At 40.3% G+C, this 20651-nt stretch overlaps 1 protein-coding gene across 2 annotated transcripts in view; it reads right to left on the bottom strand.

Annotated features, from left to right (window-relative positions):
- The window catches only part of LOC142158315 (mitogen-activated protein kinase kinase kinase 3-like), a 117741-nt gene that overhangs the window by 29346 nt on the left and 67744 nt on the right, over nt 1-20651 (bottom strand). Inside the window, exons 4-5 of one of the 2 annotated variants that reach the window (XM_075212182.1) lie at nt 10551-10591; nt 3982-4081 (exon numbers count right to left, since the gene is read on the bottom strand). In XM_075212182.1, coding sequence (XP_075068283.1) covers nt 3982-4081; nt 10551-10591 — 141 coding nt within the window. The remainder of the gene's footprint in view (nt 1-3981; nt 4082-10550; nt 10592-20651) is intronic. The other variant, XM_075212183.1, reaches the window with a different exon arrangement.

Raw genomic sequence — 20651 nt, 5'->3', positions numbered from 1 at the left:
TGAAGTGATTGTTGGTCCCAGGCAGGGTGGTTCGAGGATCTCAGAAACCACTCCTGGGATTTTCATGCACAATAGTCTCTAGAATGTACAGAGAATGGTGCGGAAAACAAAAAACATCCAGCAAGTGCAGCTCTGTTAGCGATACGCCTTGTTAATGAAATATCAGAGGAGGATGGCCAGACTGGTTCAAGCTGACAGGGAGGCGACAGTAACTCAAAGCACCATGTGTTACAACAGTGATATGCAGAAGAATATCTCTGAATGCATGGCTTGTTGAAACTTGAAGTGGATGGTCTCCAGCAGCAGAAGACCACACTGGTTTCCACTCCTGTCAGCTAAGAACAGGAAACTGAGGCTACAGTGGGAACATGCTCATCAAAACTGGACATTTAAAGATTGGAAAAACATTGCCTGGTCTGACTCACTGCAACATGCAGATGGCAGGGTCAGAAATTGGCAAAACAACATCCATGGATGCATCCTGCATAGTATCAATGGTGTAGTCTGCTGCTGCTGGTGGTGTAATGGTCTGGGGAATGTTTTCTTGGCACACATTAGGCCCCTTTGGGATGTGGTGGAAAGGGAGACTCGCAGAATGAATGTGCAGCCGGCAAATCTGCAGCAAGTGCGTGATGCTATCATGTCCCCATGGACCAGAATCTCTGTAGAATATTTCCAGCACCTTATTGAATCCATGCCACAAATAATTCAAGTTGTTCTGCAGGAAAAGGGGGGTCTTACCCAATACTAGAAGACTGAATCTAATAAAATGCCCACTGACTGTAGATTATTATACGTCAATGTCACTCACCGGACCGTGAGTGCCTCTTCCCGGACATTTAGGAACCGTGGCCGTCCTCCATCCTGAGGGTCTGCGCATGCGCAGCCCTTTCCTATACTTCAGTGTATGTCCCTTTAACTCAATTGGCAGATCAGGCAACACTCCCTATATTAAGCACCTGTGGTCAACACCACGTTGCCTGATCTTGGAGTCTCATTCCCCATGAGTCTCTGAAGGTGTTCCTGTGTTTCCTCGTGTATTCAGCGCTGCTGATTCCTGTGGTTTCCAAACCACTTCTACCTCTGTGGTTTCCAAACCACTTCTACTACTGTGGTTCCCATACCACTTCTACCATCAACTGTATCATCGTGACTGTGAGCTGATTCCTATCCGCTGCCTCCGTGCACTACAGTCTTCTACACCACTTCAACGCTATTATATTCCATTGTGACTGTTTGCTGATTCCTATCCGCTGCCTCCGTGCACTACAGTCTCCTATACCACTTCAACGCTATTATATTTCATAGTGACTGTTTGCTGATTCCTATCCGCTGCCTCTGTGCACTACAGCCTTCTCTCCTTATCCACTCACCTGTTCATCATCAAGTCTGTGAGCTGATTCCTAGCCGCTGCCTCCGTGCACTACAGTCTCCAGCTTGCAACCCGCCTGTGTTCATCATCGTGACTGTGAGCTGATTCCTATCCGCTGCCTCCGTGCACTACAGCCTCCAGCTGGCAACTCGCCTGTGTTCATCATCGTGACTGTGAGCTGATTCCTACCCGCTGCCTCCGTGCACTACAGTCTCCAGCTGGCAACTCGCCTGTGTTCATCATCGTGACTGCTAGCTGATTCCTATCCGCTGCTCCTGTGCACGTCAGCCTCATCTCATCTCTCCCGTGGGTCCGCAGAGTCCTGCTGCCGCTGCCAGCGCTATCGTCCATCTACTGCTGATCCGCTCTCCACGCCTTCCTGTTTCCCGCTGGTCTCTACCCTCCTGTCAGCATTGGATTCGTATCTCATCAGCTACTCCTCTGCTAGATCATCTCCATTCTCCTGGGTCCTCCATGAGTCCAGTTCCATGTTTTACTGATTCCTGTGGATTCGTGTCCCTGTTGGTCTACTTACCTGTGCGCTGCACCTACTAGACCCCTGCCTCTTACATCCAGGGACTTCTCATCCTGTCGGCCTCCTGCCGCCCAGGTATCACTGCACTTCTGTCTGACTGCCTTCTGAACCACGGTATGCATACTTCTCATTGACTGTGCTGGTGTATTGCATATCTTGCTGGACTGTGTTGGTTCTCCTCTGGAGTCTGCAATCCGCTGAGTCTTTTGCCATCATTGACTGTGTTATCTTGTGCTGGATTACTTCAGAGACTTCCTACAGTTGCAGACCTGTTCAGTCATTTATATATATTGTGCATATTACTGTGGATCGTGTTTAATGTGCCCGTGTACATCCTGTGTTGCAGTCTCTCCCCGTACACCTCCTCACATATATATTCAGTGGTACAACTTGCTGAAGGCAGACCACTGATTCCTGTTCCGGTATCACCTGTTCCATTCCTCTCACATAGCAGTGGTACAACTTGCTACCGCAGACCACTGACTTCCCGGATACCTCCACTTGGATTCCATTCCTTCACTCAGACAGCGGTACCACTTGCTATCCGCAGACCGCTGACTCTCATCACTTCCTCGTTTCTGTTGGACATTCCTCCTCACTATAGCAGTGGTACAACTTGCTATCGCAGACCACTGACTACCTCCACTTGCCCTTGTCCATACAGTTCCTCGTGTATTATTACCTCCATATTACCAGTGCTGCTAGTCATAGACTTTCCTGAGCATCTCATCATCTACTATTGCCTGTTCCGTGATCACCCTGCTACCAGAGCACACTATTACCATCTACATTGCTCTGGTAAGCTTACCACCTGGTGATCCCTGGGTAAAGACTCCTAGTGCCCGTGACAGTCAAACTGATAAAAGAAGAGTCTCGATCTAGGTCTACTGCTCCCAAATATACGTCAGCGCAGTCTATAGATCTTTTTCTGCAATTCCTATCAGGGATTAATTAGGATTGTCCAAATTTGAGGAACCTTACAATCCAACCCATGGATGTCTAGTACTCCAGATCATTTTTCACATTATACTTAAAGGTCATCCTAAAACATCCACATGCATATATGTAGATCTGTAGAATATTCTGCTTTGTGCATTGTTTCACGTTTATTTAATTACTCACAAAGACGTCCTGAAATGAGGGCAGTCTGTTTTCAGTTATTGATCACTTCCTGCCCCCCCTCTTACCCCCACAAAAAAAAAACAGCAAAGAAAGTACAATTTGAGGTTGGACTCTATCTGCTATGGATTCAGCCAACACTGACATTACTCAATTTAAAGGACACTCCTTAAGAGATGCTGTCTCAGATTAGCTAGAAGCTACGGCTGTTTTCTTTACCTGTATTATGACAGCAGCTAGGCGGGGCACCTCGTCAATACATTACTGGCAACCTTCACAGATCCAGCATTTAGGTGTGTGCTACTTTCCCACTACCTACTGCTATGTGGCGAACCTTCATAGCAGAACAAAGTAATAGTATTGCAGGAATTTTATTATGCTGCTACAAGTGTACTACTATTACAATACAATCATAACGAAGTTAAGTACTTCCACAAAACAATATTAAAGCATTAATAATTTGTTTATTAATTGGTAATACACAGAGGTTTTGCAAAAGTGGATAATAATTACCCATCATAAATATGGAGGTGAAACACTTTTTCCCTGTATATAAAGAACATTGCGCAGGATGTCGCATTGGGGCCATAGACAGATGCAAATAGCAAACAGAGGTCACTAACATGATATGCAGGCACACCAGTGTGTATAAGGAAATGGAGCCATTGATATGAAGCCACATTTACTGTATACTTTAGTCCTCAGAGTACACACATTGCCTGGGCATGTAAAATAAAAAGCAATGATACTGCAGAGGTATAAGGTGCCAACTGCTGCAGAAGTGTCAGGACTCAGGAGTCTATCACTGGATGAGACGCAACTTCATAACAGGACAGTGACTGTCAGACAAGTTGTACAACGTTCAGCAGCACTAACGCCAGCCAGGGATTACAGTCATCACATGCTAAAAGGAGCTCTGGGATGTGGCGCCCCAGTGAAACAAAGCACACATTACCTCATTGTTTGCATAGTGTAAATCCATTGTTTGCCCAAAGGCATCTGTAACTTTCTGCAGCACATCCTTGAGTTTCACTGGCCTCCTGAACTCAATAATCCTGAAAGGGAGAAAAATAATAACTGGTGACACACATAGGTAACATAAACACTGGGTTCAATAATACGCACTGCAGTCAGTAACATGCTTTATGTTTTAACTATATGGACTTGTACACATGGGCGCGTAACAACAATGTCTGCTGTGTAGACAAAACCTTGTACTTTGTCCTTGGCTTTTAAAAAAGCGCTCAAAGCATGTTCCCACATCTTCCCTGCAACATAGGAGCCAATTGAATTAGCAGCGAGGTTCCATATGTTGTAGGTAATGATCTTAATTGTTGCTTGCACCGCATAGGGGTGAAAGCAAAAATGAGTGAAGTTTACATTACCATAATTAGCAGTAATGTGTGTAGAAACATAGCCACAAGGTCGGAACCTCACGAGTAACTGAATCGGCCCCATAACGTGCCTACTGACCTAATACATTTACTGACCATTGGCTGTAAGACTGCTGTTTAATTGCCTTGCCACTGTATCACACATTTTTAACGTTCATTGACATTTCTACTATATAAAAGACAATACCTATTATTCAATAGAATATTTTTCTTCTATTTTACATTAAACTTTTAGACTATTAAATATCAATAGGTATTTAATAAATTATAAATATACACACATCCTAACTTATGAGAAAATAATACACCCTTACAAAATAGACTGACAAGCAACATCATATGTATGGTATTGTAATATTAATACTTTATTTATGTATTGTTTATTCATTGCTTATATTTCCAACAATTATCAATTGTTTTCTTAATGATAATGTGCATCAGTTTTTCAGTTAAAATTATTTCAAAAATACATAACACGTTTTATATGAATGTACATATACATAAGTAAATGTAAAAAATAGTTCTGAAATAAAAAAAACAGTAGTACAGTGTTGGCTAACCTGTGACACTCCATGTGTTGTGAAACTACAAGTCCCAGCATGCTTTGCCAATATATAGCAGCATATTGCTGGAAGGGTATGCTGGGACTTGTAGTTTCACAACACCTGGAGTGTCACAGGTTAGCCAACACTACAGTAGTGCATCTGAGAAATAAGCAGGACATCAACACAGAGAGAAGCAACAACCTTAATGAACTGCATCAATAAAAAGGTGGAGTTGGTCATTGGACCTTTATAATATTGTGTCCTCATACAAGAGACATGCTTCTCTTTACAACACAGGATTGAGCACAATTTCTGCCTATACTCCAGTCTTAACTACAACAACCTCCTGCTATCTGGTATTCCCCCGTCATCTATTTCTGCTTCAGTCCCTGTTAAATGTCTCAGGAAGACTGCTCTTCCTATCACACTGCTCCATATCTGCTGCACCACTATGGAAAGTCCTATATTGTCTCCCGTGTTCCCCAGGAATCCAATTTAAATTACTCACCCATACCTATTAAACCTTCAACACCACCACCCCTTCATACATTTCAAATCTCATCTCAAAATACTCTCTCTCTCTCACCCTCCTAGATCTGACCTGCCCATCATATCTCATATCTATCTAGTAACCACCTCCCACTCCCGCCTACATCAAGACTTCTCCTCTGCTGCTCCCTATTTATAGAATTCCCTACCACACCTGATCAGACTCTCACAACAGCCTTCACATCTTTAGTGCAAACCTACCTCTTTATTATAGCTTTGCCTCCCCCCGCCTATACTACTCGCACTAGTGCACCCTCACAACTGTACCAATATCTTCACTCAGACCCCCCTCCCCCCAATCGCTCTTCTTGCTTCAGCTGTGCCCTCTTCCACTTAGCTCTATCATGAGCAGGGCCCTCTGTATTCTTTGTTTTTATGTCCGCATTTATTTTTGTCTGTTATCTATGTACTGTGTTCTCTACTGTCCGATACTGCGGAACCTTACAAACCAATGACAATAATAATAATGATGATGATGATGATGATAATGATGAACAGTGTTCAATTTCAATGCAGAGGAATTCACAGGCATCTGACAGGACCATTATCCAACCCTATAAGCACTATGAAATATTATGCCCATACTAGTAAATCCTCAGTTTATGTAATCGAACTCTTAGCCACGGAGCTGACACTTTTTATGAACATCCCACAAACAAATAAGAATTATCACAAAAGAGAAAACTAAATATATGTGAGACAAACATCTGAATTCTGTACTGTGTATCTTCCACCTGCCTCTCTCTGGGGCAGGTAGTGGAGGGAAAGGCTGAATGAACAGGTCAGCGTAAATGAAAAAGAGCACGTACATTGGGGTGAACAGTGGTGTAAGGCAGGTGAGTAGATGAAGGACATAGAGTAAAGAAACATGCAAACAGGATTAATGTAGAGACACAGGTGAGTGGCAGGAATCCGGAGAAGATCGAGTAAACAAATGGGTATTAAGAGGAAAGCAGGTAATTGGAAAAGAGGCCAAAAGGTAGGTGAACCAATAGGAGAATGTGTGAGGGGGAAAAACATTGCAGCGCAGTACCGGGTCCTTAGAGAGAGTGCTATGTGTTTTATGTATAATAAACAGTGATTTCATGAAATGATGGAATGCTAAAGAGCTTTTAATGGGATGTAAAAACTGAACATATAATTAATAAATCCATCCAAGTTTACTGCACTTTCTACAATGAAAAATGTTAAACTTCCCCAGCTGTGTCTAGCATATGAGCACCTGCATAAAAACTATTTATTTTACTAAATGCAATGCACTGTACATCATTCTGAGTAATGTCTTTGAAGTTTGGGGCTATTGAAGTGGTATGTGAAACTGGCACCGGCCTCTACTCTGGTCGGAGCTTTTTTAAGTGATTCACATTTGCCTGTTCTCTTGTCCAGATCATTTGCAACCAATTCCATAATTCACTAGAACAGTTATTATGTCTGGAGTGTCTGATGGAGACATATTACTGTCTAATGGCTCTGGCATGTTAAGCCTCTCTTTATATTGATATCCAGTAATAGACATGCAGAGGGGATATACTGTGGCAGCTTGGCAGTGCTTTCTACTGCGGATCAGACTATTTTAGCTTTTTCCTCCGTCTCTGGAAACCACAGTCATGCTTCGGCTGTTTCTCCTCCAGTGAAGATCACTCACAGGTGCTTAAATAAATAAAGGTTTCAATTTACCAAAGAATATTTTTACTCTTTGCTGGGCGCTGCGTAATATTCTCCTTCATCGCCATCAAGCGTTAATGTGATGACAGCACAGAAATGTCTCTATGATTATTATGTATTACACAACTTCCTGGGGCTAGTTTTATGGTGTTTACCTACTGACATTGAGAAAACTGCTATCTTCCAATCCCAATCACATGACTATACAGATCTGTATCCTGTTCCCTTACTTATTGCAATACAGGTATCTTTTTTCTATATACTCCAATGTGTCTGTATTGTAGCCAGTATGTATTCTACCCTTTTCCCTCAAACTACTCACTAAGGAGCGGCTCCACTGAAGATCATTTAACATCTATCATAACCAATAAAGCAACATGGCCGTTCACACTTATTATATGTGCAGAATAACATATGTACAAAAGTGTTACTTAACACTTAGACAAATATAATTAGGTACAAACACTTCTGATAATAATGTAGTCTTCTGCTTAACTGAACAGGTGCATTGCTTCCACAGATGAAGTGTTCTTGTGTGACCAGGAAACCTCATCCCCTATAAATGTCAATGTTTAATACCATTCAAACAACTTGCGCTCTGAAATCCATGATGTTCTAAAATACAGGCACTTAGTAACTCCGTATTTTGGTTTCCTATTTTTCCCTGTAAAAAGTCTATGAAATATAAACACATGGGGCATGGACTGATGTGAATGAGTTCTCTGTACAGCGCTGCGAAAATAAATGGTGATGATGATGATGATTTATTCCAAAATGTTAACTCTAATTATAAGTTAAAAAAATAAGAAATTGCTGATGCATTTCAAGATCACTAAAGCTATACTCTATTTGTTAATGTATATAAACACATCCTTATATTTAAATTATAATTCACGTATAGTTCTTTTACTTTATTGTTCCTTACATTGACTTCCCTAAGGAAATACTGAGGTGAGTGTATTACCTGGTAAGTGTTACTAATTGGCCTGTATATTGTGTATGTTGAATATTTCAACAGGTCCTTAATGTGACCTTTACATAGCTATATTACAGGCACAGATCTTAGAATAACAGTACCGTGACAGAAAACATGTCAGCGCTCGCTGCATTTATAGATGTATGGAAAGTACCTGACACGACCACGGATCACACAAACCAGCACCACACAGTCGGCTTTAGAGGAATGTTTTTCATGAATATATCCACTAACTATCCCACGTCCCTCCACAACTCTGCCCATTCAACCAATTCTAGGCTGGATAAACACGAACTGCAATTATTTAAAGATTCAATAAAATCTTGACATAAGTGTCCTTTCCTCCACCCATTGCTAGAACAAAGGGAACTTTAATAATTCCCAGTGCCAGGCAGTCTCACAAAGCTCTACAGGACACAGGTACTCTCAAACAATCAGCTGGCTCAAAAGTCACCTATTTCAGAAAAAGTGGGCTTTGTCTTTAAACACTTCCAAGCCAGGGTTTAGCCCCTCCATGACCAGGTCCATTTTCACATGAAATATATAATTTATCATTTTCAAAAACAAATGTTTTCTTTTGTGGTCTCAAATCAGGATTTCATAGAAAGAAATAGGCAATATATGAGGGGACGATATTTTGTTTCTAACTTTTATAAAGTTATTGTAACTAGTTATTCATTTACTAAAAACATGTAACCAGCTAGGTCTCTCGAGTTTGTAGAACACGTGTAACTTATCTGAAGGAGTAATAATATATACAAGGTTAGGATTTTCTGTACAGATACACACTAAGGGGTAAATGTATCAATAGGCGGATACTTAACCCCGACGATTCTCATTTTGCTTTTAATAACATTGCCATTTTAAATAATGACTGCAAACCTCCCAGAATCAGGGGCTTTAAATGACTGATATTTTTACCTCTAAGGGTTATTTACAGACTTCAAAAAGTGCAGATCTGTAATGGTCCTTCTGGGCACAGGTGCTACCTAGTGCAATATGGAGAGAGTTAAATGTCTCTAAGTCCAGCCTACCACCACCTTAGGACCACCCTTTTATTAATGGAAGCTTTTCAGTTTTTTTCTTAAAATACTGCTCAATTTAGCCTTAAATTAATCATGGATGAGGGGATGATATCGGAACATTAAAGCAGCAATCGCATGAAAACACAAGTCTTTTTTTTAACCTATATCTCCTGTAGGAGGCTATAAGAAGAATGTTGGTATTTACTAATGTCCCTTGCTTTTTTTTCCCTTCAGGCTGCCATTAGTAATTTATCATTCTGCACTACCATGGTAACCACAGTCACATGATGTGGTAAGCAGAAAGGCTTTGAACCGGCTCTCTGAGCTCTGTCTGCACTGTGACATCCTCCTTCTCCACCTTCTGCCATCACATGACATGCTGACAGCTGTGAGCCTGTGTCTGTGTAGCAGATTAACTGTGTGTTAGCCATTTTTGATTACCAACCAGAGAGCTTTTGAAGAGATAATGATTTGTAGGAGAATAGCTCAGATGATGCATACTTAAAAGGTACTTGAACTGCTACTTAAAGAAAAAGAATTTTATGTGGGATTGCTGCTTTAATATGCAAATCACTTGGTGCATTTGATGCTTTAACTGCATCCCACTGAAAGTATTGTACGAGACCCAAGATGTTTGCACCAGCCAATGGGAGGAATTGGGCAATCAGGGGTGGTTCTTGCTCAGCTAATCTAAAGTGCTGGAGTTCGGATCATCATCATCATCTAGTTATATAGCGCCACTAATTCTGCAGCGCTGTACAGAGAACTCATTCACATCAGTCCCTGCCCCATTTGAGCTTACAATCTATGTGTTTCCCTACAATTTTGTTTAAACGTGTATTGTGGTCAAGGTGATAGGAACTGGTGTAAGGGTCTTGGTACTCTGAATATGCTGGTCTGAAAGGTAAATGCTTCATATTGTCCTTCTGGAGATTCCTGCCAGTTATGTGGGTGAATGTAATATTTTGGGGATTTGGTATCTTGGCAATGGAGTGAGTCGGAACAGCATACAGTACAAAATAACATACAGAAAATATAGGTGTGGTAATGCGGTATGTACGATATAGAACTCAGAGTAAAAAGTGTATTTTACCATAATTTGTATCACCATGCCCAATGTCTACTAAATTACATATAGAAATTACTTCCTTCTTTGCTCCCATTATTACAATGTTTAGCAGTGCTCCTCACAGTTACTGCAGACACCTGGTTATCATGTTTGTGTGAATGCAGCAATTTTAATATTCTACTGTCTAAATAATAGGTTACTGAGTATGAGATCCGGGATCTGTACACATACGGCAGAGTTTATATGTTTTGAAGAACAACTACAACAAATGTCCACATGTCACATATGAATAGGAAAGTACCTTTTCTCTCCATTGTATTCAAACTTGATCCTGGCGTCCTGCTGGAAACAAAATAACATATCAGCTATCTGTCAACAAACAAATACTTGGGTGAAAATATATATATATATATATATATATATATATATATATATATATATATATATATATATTTATTTTTAAGGGGAGGCAATTGCAACTTTGTTTTGTGGAATTCTTCAGGCTCATCTCTTGTATGTTAATATAGTCTATTTTATGAAGTGTAAAAAAGTCAGTGTTAAATTAGCACACCTATATTGCCGATTAATCGCTTGATTTAGGATATGGAACATACATTTAAAGAAATATGAATATGGCAGTCTGCATTGGGCATTGTCTAAATTGATATTTAAGTTAATGTGAGGCGTATAGTTCACTCTCTTCTACAGCATATGAATATATTTTTTCAGTTTTGTTCTACAGACAATTCTTTGTTCCATGTTACTTGGTCTAGTAATAATATATGGGATACTGCACTCCCTACTGTAAATTACATGGACATTAAAAGTCACAGAATAGTTCTGTGACCATATAAAAGTGCAGGGCTGTAGACTGAGTGCATTTATACAGAACACAGAAATCCGAGGGGTGACGTCTAATATCTATAATCTTTTATACGATATAATGCACAACATTTTCTAATGAACACTAAAGTGATGACATCAGAATTCAAATTATAAGCGATGACATCAGAACTCACCGTTTATATACATATATTATTTACAAGAGTTTATGCATATATTAACACTACTTGTTCATGATCAGGATATTACTTAGTGAATTGTGTAAATGGTACATAATTTTGAATTTTGTTTGTCAGGATAACTATGAATTTCATTTAAAAAGAGTACTGTATATTGCAATAAATATACTAGTGAGCACCAGGATTGAATTATATTAACAGCATTTGGGATGGCAGACTTAGGGCCAAAGGAGACCAAGATCTTCATCATTTAAAATCAGTGATGGAACTATGAGGATAATTAGTGAGGGGTTTGCTTTATATTCCAATGACCTTGGCGGCATGGGCAAAAAATGTTAGAGGAGTGTATGATAGAATTAAAGAGTTCATATTAATGAGGATCTGTCATGTGATTTTGATAAATATAACATTAACAGTACAGTCTGAGTAAAAGTATAATTACAATATATAGGTATTGGCACACAAACCATTCTGTAGAGACTCACACATAAAACTGTGTCCCTCCCTCTTTACCTGGTACTTCCCTCAGTAATGCCTTCGGAATGATTACAATGAGCCAATCAGGAGCCTATGTAGATGCATACAGTATGTATATCTTTATGCCCGGCTAACAAGGCTGATCTTGTAGCCTAACAGCTCTGGTTACTTGTGTCCCAGTGACACACCTCAGTCTCTTGATTGGAATATAATCACTTGTGTGGGAGGCCTGAAGAATTTCATGTATTTACAACTTGTCTGAAAGCCTAGAACATAAAAGCCTCAAGTTTCCATAATCTCATTCTCTCTCCATGAGGAAAGAGAGAAAGTAACTGCTATCTTCTCTGAATAATACAGCTGTTACAGCTTAGCCCTGCACTGACAGCCGGCCAAATCCCACTGCTACAAACGTATCATCTGACAGCAGCAAAGGACCAACTAGTGCAGCAAGTATAAGCACTGTCGTCCTTTCTTATTCAGGGGCAAACGCAGGATTTGTAGAGGGGGGTTTCCACACCACGCCACCAGTGGGCGTCACCAGCATGCATGGGGGCGTGGCTATAATTTTAGACAGTGCTTGGCTGCTCTCCAACTCTTCCTATCCCCATAATATACATGGACAATGCTGCGTGGACTACTGTTAGGTGCACACAGCTCTCCCTTTTCAAGCAGAGCTGTGTGAAGCGGGAGTAGGGTCCAGCCACCTCAATTATACTGTGCCCCAGGCTTAGAGGGGGTTTCCATGCACTAGGAACCCCCCCTCGGTTTGCCTATGTTATTGTTATATGCACATATTGCCTACACAGATATTTTGCAGGTCTGGTAAACAATATAATTAAGCCATACATTGTTTACAGAAATGGATACCTCCACTAAGTGCAAATCCCACATTTAGGATTCACTCAATAAATCTGCACCACGGCCACGTTTCCAGTGTATGGATGACACCGGTGTAGACTTAGTATCAGCAGAGCTCTGATCTCGCTGCTGCTTTCAGATACTGGTATGTGCAAAGGATTTTTCATCACATGCTAAAATGCAAGTAAAACACATATACACTGTACAGCTATATTGTAAGCATTTAATATGCATTTCGTTTAATCGCTGTTTTTTAAACATGGGGCTGTGACAAAACAGGAAGTTTCTTCAAACCAAATTCATGTGAAAAAGCTTATCCACTGCATCACAGTGCGTTTATAATGCATAAATATAAATAATTAACTGTGGTGATGTCTATCAGGTGCACTGAAATGTAACAAGAATCTTACAAATAAACAAAAACAACACACACAGCAACACAACGTATTGTAACACGCGGAGATATGTGAATATCTAACAATTCATTTTTTAGGAATTTATAAAATGAATGTTGAAAGCAGAATTTTACGCCAATAAGTAAAACCTATTTTATACTGCTTTATTATCAGTGTGGTAGAAGCTATTAGCATAGCAGAATGTGGGTCTAATTTATGAAGAGCAAAATGGGAAATTTGTGCTGGTGCGTCTACAGTTCCGCTTCAGAGCACTGGTTGGTGGAGCGAGGTGGAGATATTTGTGCAAGAAAGAAGTGAGCAATCAGTGGCTGATATAGGAGGAACTGGGAGCATTCATTTTATAAAGCGAGATTATTAAAATGAGTTAAAAGGTTGAAAATGGCTCATTTAGGGGCACTCCTTGTTTTGCAGAAGGGCACAAAGCTATTTCCAATTGCATTTCAGAGGTGAAGCATATTTCTAAACATAGTTTTCCCAATGTAAAAAACACAAAAAACATCTCCACATTAAAGTAAAGTTGGCATGTACCCTACGTGTGCTGGGCAGACCATACAGGCGCACTGGTGCAACACCAAACAGATTTGCGGTGCACATGCATTCCCTTTCATAAATGAGGTCCAGTGCGTGCAAACAGATTCAGGAAAGATCACTCAGGTGCAGCATTCCATTCTAGAATGTCTTAGTAGTGTAGGATCTTAAAGGCAGTTAAAAATAGTTAAGAATTGTACCAACATCTTATTATTTGAAATACTTAATAAAAATAGATAACACAATTTTTTTTAATTCAAAATAAAGTAAAATAAGTAAGTTTATCTGCTTATTGCAAAACTGTATCCATATTTCATTGAACCTTTCTACAAAAATATGTGAAAATAATCTTTACTTAATAAGGAATATTTGCTAAACATTTTGCATAACGTTTAATTGAACAATACGAATTTACATAAATAATTTAATTTACCAAACAGCCAGACATCAGCATGCAGATATGCTACTTTCAACTTCTAATATAGCTTTCTATTTTTATAATCCTTTTTGGGGCACGCAGTGGAATCGCCCATAAAACTAAAAGGTGTCACGCACTGGCCAGTCCTGCTACTCAACTCAAGAGTCAAGAGTTGGGGTCACATACGTGGTTGGCTACATTAGACAAAACCCAGCGGGTGGTCTCTCGGGACAAATGGTCAATTCATTCTGGCTGTAATGTCACTTGTCTGTTGTTGTTGAAGGATGGCTGCAATTTTCACCATGCCCGATAATGACACTACAAATCCCTATAGGATCATTATCTTGGTTGTTTTGGGGCTGTGATTGCCTATCAAGGAGAATCTACTACTCATAATTGGGCTCAAGTAGAGTCGGACATACATCTGTTTTATTTGCGTAAAATATGCATTTCTGTAATGCTCAAGCGCACTACAAAATCACGCATACTACCATATCCAGACTTAGGGCTCCATGTGCCTTGAGTGATGTGATGGGTGAGGGAAGGAGCAGCTGAACGTTGGCCGAGAACGGTAAGGACTTGACTGCAGACTGACCTCTCTAACGTAAAGTACTTAAATCATCAGTGTAAGTGCTACAGTAAATGAAGTTGTGGCTTTCTATTCACATTACTTAATTGACATTTCCATTTTTTCTACTGCAGTAAAGAAGATTTTTTTATTTTTAAATGAGAAAACAACAGTGGTGGGTATTTAATTTGTATGTCATTACATTGCGTGTGGAACATGCGACTATCGCACACTGTACAGACACGGTTCTCACTTATGTATATGACACTTCGTAAACATTATTATATTGTGTACAAATAGGGTAATGTGACTTTTGCATTTGTTACTAACCATGTGAAGCCTGTCATCTCTACGCTATCGTTGGGGGAATATATACACACTAGTTACTCCTGATGTACACATGGCGCAAATGCTAAACTTGTAACGCTGGACACATATTGACTCTCTCCGACTGAACATCTAAACGCGCTTTTTCTGGTGAGCCTCATCTTAGTTTATCCCTGCAGTTACACAATGCAACCACTCAGCAATATACATGCCAAGCTACACGTGTAGTAGTAGTCCAGCAGGTTAGGGCCATGTCATAACCGTGACCGTAGTCTCCACACTGGGAACCCCTTTGGTGGCACTTCATTGGAAAGCTTGCTATTGGTTTTGGTGAATCACATGTGCCCCCCCGCGCAAAATGAGCGGCATGCACGTCACTGTGACCTGAGCTGCTAACTCTGAGTGGATCCATCCTACAAGATGATATTTACCCGGGGTGGTTGCCTTTTGCTGAGTGAGGTATAAATACTGCTACTTCTGGGGCAATATTATAGCATTGAGACATATGGTTTTATTGTGGCATATGGTGCTATATTGAGACATAGGAGACTATAAGGTTCATATGCAACTATATGGTGGCATTTAAGACTATACTGTTGCACTAAAGGGTCTGACGTAAATACTATTTTGCTGCATCATGAAAATTAAATATTGATATTTTTACAATAGCAATCAGGCTAAGTATTTACTTTTATGCTGCAGTAAGTACATCTTTTGCCAAACCAGGCAAGGCTGTGGCACGTTACATACTGTTTACTTTTAGCAGTAATGGTGCAGTAATTTAACATTTTATTTAACACATTCTATTTTGCAGCTTATTTATATGCATTGCTCACACTGTGGGATAAGTCAGAAGTTGGCAGGTCTGCCATAATAACCTTTTTACAATCCTAGACGAGCTACAGTAGACTGATTGGTCACCATGGTTCCTGCACTTTCGTACCATGTGATTAAACTCTCGCTCAGTAAAGTCATTTGACCGGCTCTGTAGTCCCTGGTTACAATGACATTAAAACAGAACATCACTGAAAGAAAATAAAACTTTATTATCATTAGTCTTTATTTTTAAAGTCCCAATATATTACACATGTAATATTTTCTGGAAGAAAAGTACTGGCCTTCTTATCGCTATTAGCATTGGCCAAGAGGTCCATTAACAGAGGCCTTTTGGCCACCCGTATACACAGCACTGCACAATGAGTGGATTATAAACAAATAAACTTAGAAACAAGATACTTACTGTGCCAGAACAAACTTACAATCTAATCAACACAACGGCCGATATACACATCTCTTATGATAAGATGCTGAGCGATGCTTTAAAAAACAAATTAATTGCTTGGTAACATCCTATATATTGTGCAATTTTTCATAATAATATGGTCAGTTAATGATACTATATTCATCTTTAGTTAATGTTTAATTTTATCTTGGCAGTGTAATAAAGTTTGGTATTTCCTACTAGCATCAATAAATGTGCATAAATAGAGAAAAAGTCATGTTCACAGGTTATACTAGGTCAAAATAAAGTCTACTTGCTTGTTGTGCATACTTGCAGTGCAATCCTACAGTTTGTACGGCACTTCTCTTCAGCAGTTGAAGGGTGAGCGGTGATGGAACATTTCTGTTTGTGTATGCAGCTATGCCAAAAAACAAAGCCATATTTTCTCTCTCTGTTTCATTCTTTGCTCTGTCCCAAAACTTCCGCCCACTCCTGTCACTCCTCCAAATACGACAATCTGCAGTGGCCAAGATCCAAGGATAATAAACTCAACCATAGAAATTTGTTCCACTTGCATGTAAACACAAATAGCTGGAGAGGATCTGGCTGAACAGCAGTACTGGATATAGAGGTGCCACAAAGGGGGAATGGAAAAGCAAGTTTTATAATACACCCAATGGACTTTTTATCTTCAGAAATCAAACCTTACAGGGCAAGCCTCACATCTGGGGGTGGACAGGGAGGGATACCTGTAGTTAAACTGTTCTCACTGTGTAAACACAGTGGAGCTGAATCAACACCTGTCGCCTACTCACTTTGGAAGCAGCAATTGTTTGGAACATTCACAAGGATCAATATCAACCTATCAATTCACTTGGAACTAGTGACATCACTGAGACAGGGGGCGCTTCGTGAGGCGCTAGGGAGCTCATGCCAAGCTGCTGAAGTAACGGCAGAACACACACCTTGAATAGAGAAGCATGCAATCTGAAATTACACCAAAGTAAATAATAAGAGAAGCAGCAGCATCCAGTCTTGTATAATGTAAACGTCCTCATTGGATTGAACACACAGCCCACATTTGGTCAATAGATGTTTATCAAGCCAAGCTGCTGCTTAAACCAATATGATCCATGACTGTCGCTAGTTCCCATAGACACCACGTGAATTATTTTTTAATGCCACACCAATAGTATGTTCAATTATCCAAAGTAAATTCTAGCTAGACTGTTACATTTACAATTAAAAGAGAGCTCACAAATAGTCTACATTGTATATATAACTTATTTTAAAGGTTTTCCATTCGTATCAATATATTCTACATCTGTCCTTGAAGAGGGAACCACTACCCTAGTGAATAAATATCATACATTTCCATTAATATTGGGTCAGAACACAAAATGTTTCCTCCACTGTCTGTGGGCAAGGGGTACAGTTCAATGCAAAGTGAAGACCACAAAATGTACACATATTTCACTTCTGATCAGATAGATACATATCTAAACTCCCACACTACATTGTTATTTCAAACAGAAAAGGGCCTTCGCTAAGTAAGAACACATCTTCCAGCATTTAAAAGAAACACTTTTATGCTTGACCTACATACAGTACATTGGAAACATCCTGGGACTGGACCAGAATCGGGTACTGCAGATGATCAGTTGCATAAAACACACCCTTGTAGATCTTGCCAAATATTTTTTCCACTGGGACATATCGGGGGAAGGCAGTGTGTGTCGACTGGATTAGATTAAAAGGAAAAATTGGACCTGCTACACAGTATGAAGTGAGCACTGACACAATACAGGACGTGTAAAGAATTTATTTTGAAGAGTTTGGACAATGGGGGATAATTCTGTAAAATAAGATATTGCTGGAGAACAAAATGCAGCTTAATGAGACGGTGACCTGAAGCTTTTATTTCAAGTAAATTAGAAGTTGTCTCTTGAAATGTTGGCTACATTTTTTATTTATAGCTGTGAGATGGAAGATCCATGTTCTATAAAGAAGGCTGGAATATCATCATCATCAGTTATTTATATAGCGCCACTAATTCCGCAGCGCTGTACAGAGAACTCATTCACATCAGTCCCTGCCCCATTGGATCTTACAATCTAAATTCCCAAACATACACACACAGACGACAGAGAGAGACTAGGATCAATTTTGATAGCAGGCAATTAACCTACTAGTATGTTTTTGTAATGTGGGAGGAAACCCACGCAAACACGGGGAGAACATACAAACTCCACACAGATAAAGCCATGGTCGGGAATTGAACTCATGACCCAAGTGCTGTGAGGCAGAAGTGTTAACCACTTAGCCACCGTGCTGTCTCAATAATATTTTATAATATCTATTATTTTTAACTATGTATAATAAATAAGAAATCATTGTTCAGCTCCATGCAAACAAGATGTCAGAGGTCACTTTTGGTTATGCAGGTAAGCAAAATTCATAAGTGCATATCACATTTTGTCTATTGGATCCTTGTACCCAGGCATATAATGTTCTATCATTCAGTCCTCTGCAGTAGGTTTCTATGACAGGAGAGGTGATTCTCTAGCAGAGTAGACACAGAGTGATTGACAGCTTTGCAGAAATGCGCTATATGCATTGGATGATTCACACAGTGATATTACAGCAACTCAAACACCACATTCTCAGATTTTTCATATGAATCCCATTAGGCCATTGTCCTAAACATGTGGGAGAAGCTGTAGCTATCTGTAATAGAGTGGGAAGTAATACTTTACTTTTTAACAGACCCGCAGTAAGATGTCAGGTTAACACTGAACAATGATTCATATATCAGAGAGTTTCAGGTTTAGTGGCCCTTTAATAGCTCAAATATGATAAAGCAACTAAGGTAACAGATAGTGTATGTACAGTATTCTGAGTGCATTGTTACATGAAGCCCATATACAACATAAATATCAGCATCCCTCTTGTCAATAATCTAATAACATCATTAAAAAGGCCGGACAATACAGAAATATGCAGTTCAGTTTGATCAGCAAGAGGCAATCTCCTTAATCCATCTATTGATGAATTTTACCTCCCATCACCTTCTACAAAACCAGCAAATTAGATTTGACTTTACGAACAGCTGGAGTAAGTAACATCTCTAAATTGGATTAAAGTGACAAGTACTTTCCATAGAAGGGGTATAAGTGTGGTCAGAAAAGCAGGTGTTAAGAAAATGCATTTTCCTAGGAATCTACAGCCCCATTTTTTGAGCTTTCTCAACATCTGGATTTACTTGTGATATCCCATAATAAGACATTTCCCCTGAAACGTGAAGCAGTGACAGCAGACTGCTTACTAACTAGTTACAGAACATAGGTCCTGTTGCAGTTGCTAGGTTACTGACAGAAAACATGTCCAAACAAGTGACACACAAGCCTCTGTCCAATCCCTGCTTCCAATTAACTGCTCACAACCTCTGGTAGAATAGCTTAAATATCTTATGGATTTAAAGGTTAAAATCCTTCAGAGATTGCAGAGAATTATTTAGCAGGCTCCAACGGCTAATACAAATAGCAAGCACCTGCGCCATGATCATTCTGGAAGCAGAACTAAATCATATATACAATGACACCTCTCATTCATCAATGTATGAGGTGTCTGAGAGGTAAAGCAGAATCATATTAAAATCTATCTATTACCTGCTTTTATCTATTGGTGCCCACTTTGTGGGTTGAACCAATATTTGTTTTACTAGCATTTTCAATGCTAGTAAAACAATTGCTGCCGTTGTCTTACATTTGCGTTTCAGTTTTCGGACCTTACCATGTACTTTAAGGGGACACCTACAGTGAGCTTCAAACACAAGTGAAAATGCTAGTAACACACACACATGCCAAACATGTTATAGTACACACATAACTACAGGTTAATAATCAATCATTTGCAGCCTCCTTTATGTTTTCAAACTGTGGAAATATATCTATATAGGTGAAAATAGATTTCATTAATGGACTGTACAGAGTGCAGCCTTGTGATATCTCTTTAATCACCCATGTCCACGCCTTCGTGGCAATCCAGCCATGCCCACGCCTTCGTGGCAATCCAGCCATGCCCACGCCTTTGTGGCAATCCAGCCATGCCCACGCCTTCGTGGCAATCCAGCCATGCCCACGCCTTCGTAGCAATCCAGCCATGCCCACGCCTTCGTGGCAATCCAGTCATGCCCACGCCTTTGTGGCAATCCAGCCATGCCCACGCCTTTGTGGCAATCCAGCCATGCCCACGCCTTTGTGGCAATCCAGCCATGCCCACGCCTTCGTAGCAATCCAGCCATGCCCACGCCTTCGTAGCAATCCAGCCATGCCCACGCCTTCGTAGCAATCCAGCCATGCCCACGCCTTCGTAGCAATCCAGCCATGCCCACGCCTTCGTGGCAATCCAGCCATGCCCACGCCTTCGTGGCAATCCAGTCATGCCCACGCCTTTGTGGCAATCCAGCCATACCCACGCCTTTGTGGCAATCCAGCCATGCCCACGCCTTCGTAGCAATCCAGCCATGCCCACGCCTTCGTGGCAATCCAGTCATGCCCACACCTA

Source organism: Mixophyes fleayi, chromosome 5 (assembly GCF_038048845.1).
Source record: "Mixophyes fleayi isolate aMixFle1 chromosome 5, aMixFle1.hap1, whole genome shotgun sequence".
Taxonomy (NCBI): Eukaryota; Metazoa; Chordata; class Amphibia; order Anura; family Limnodynastidae; genus Mixophyes; species Mixophyes fleayi.
This window is presented reverse-complemented; position numbering and strand designations above follow the sequence as displayed.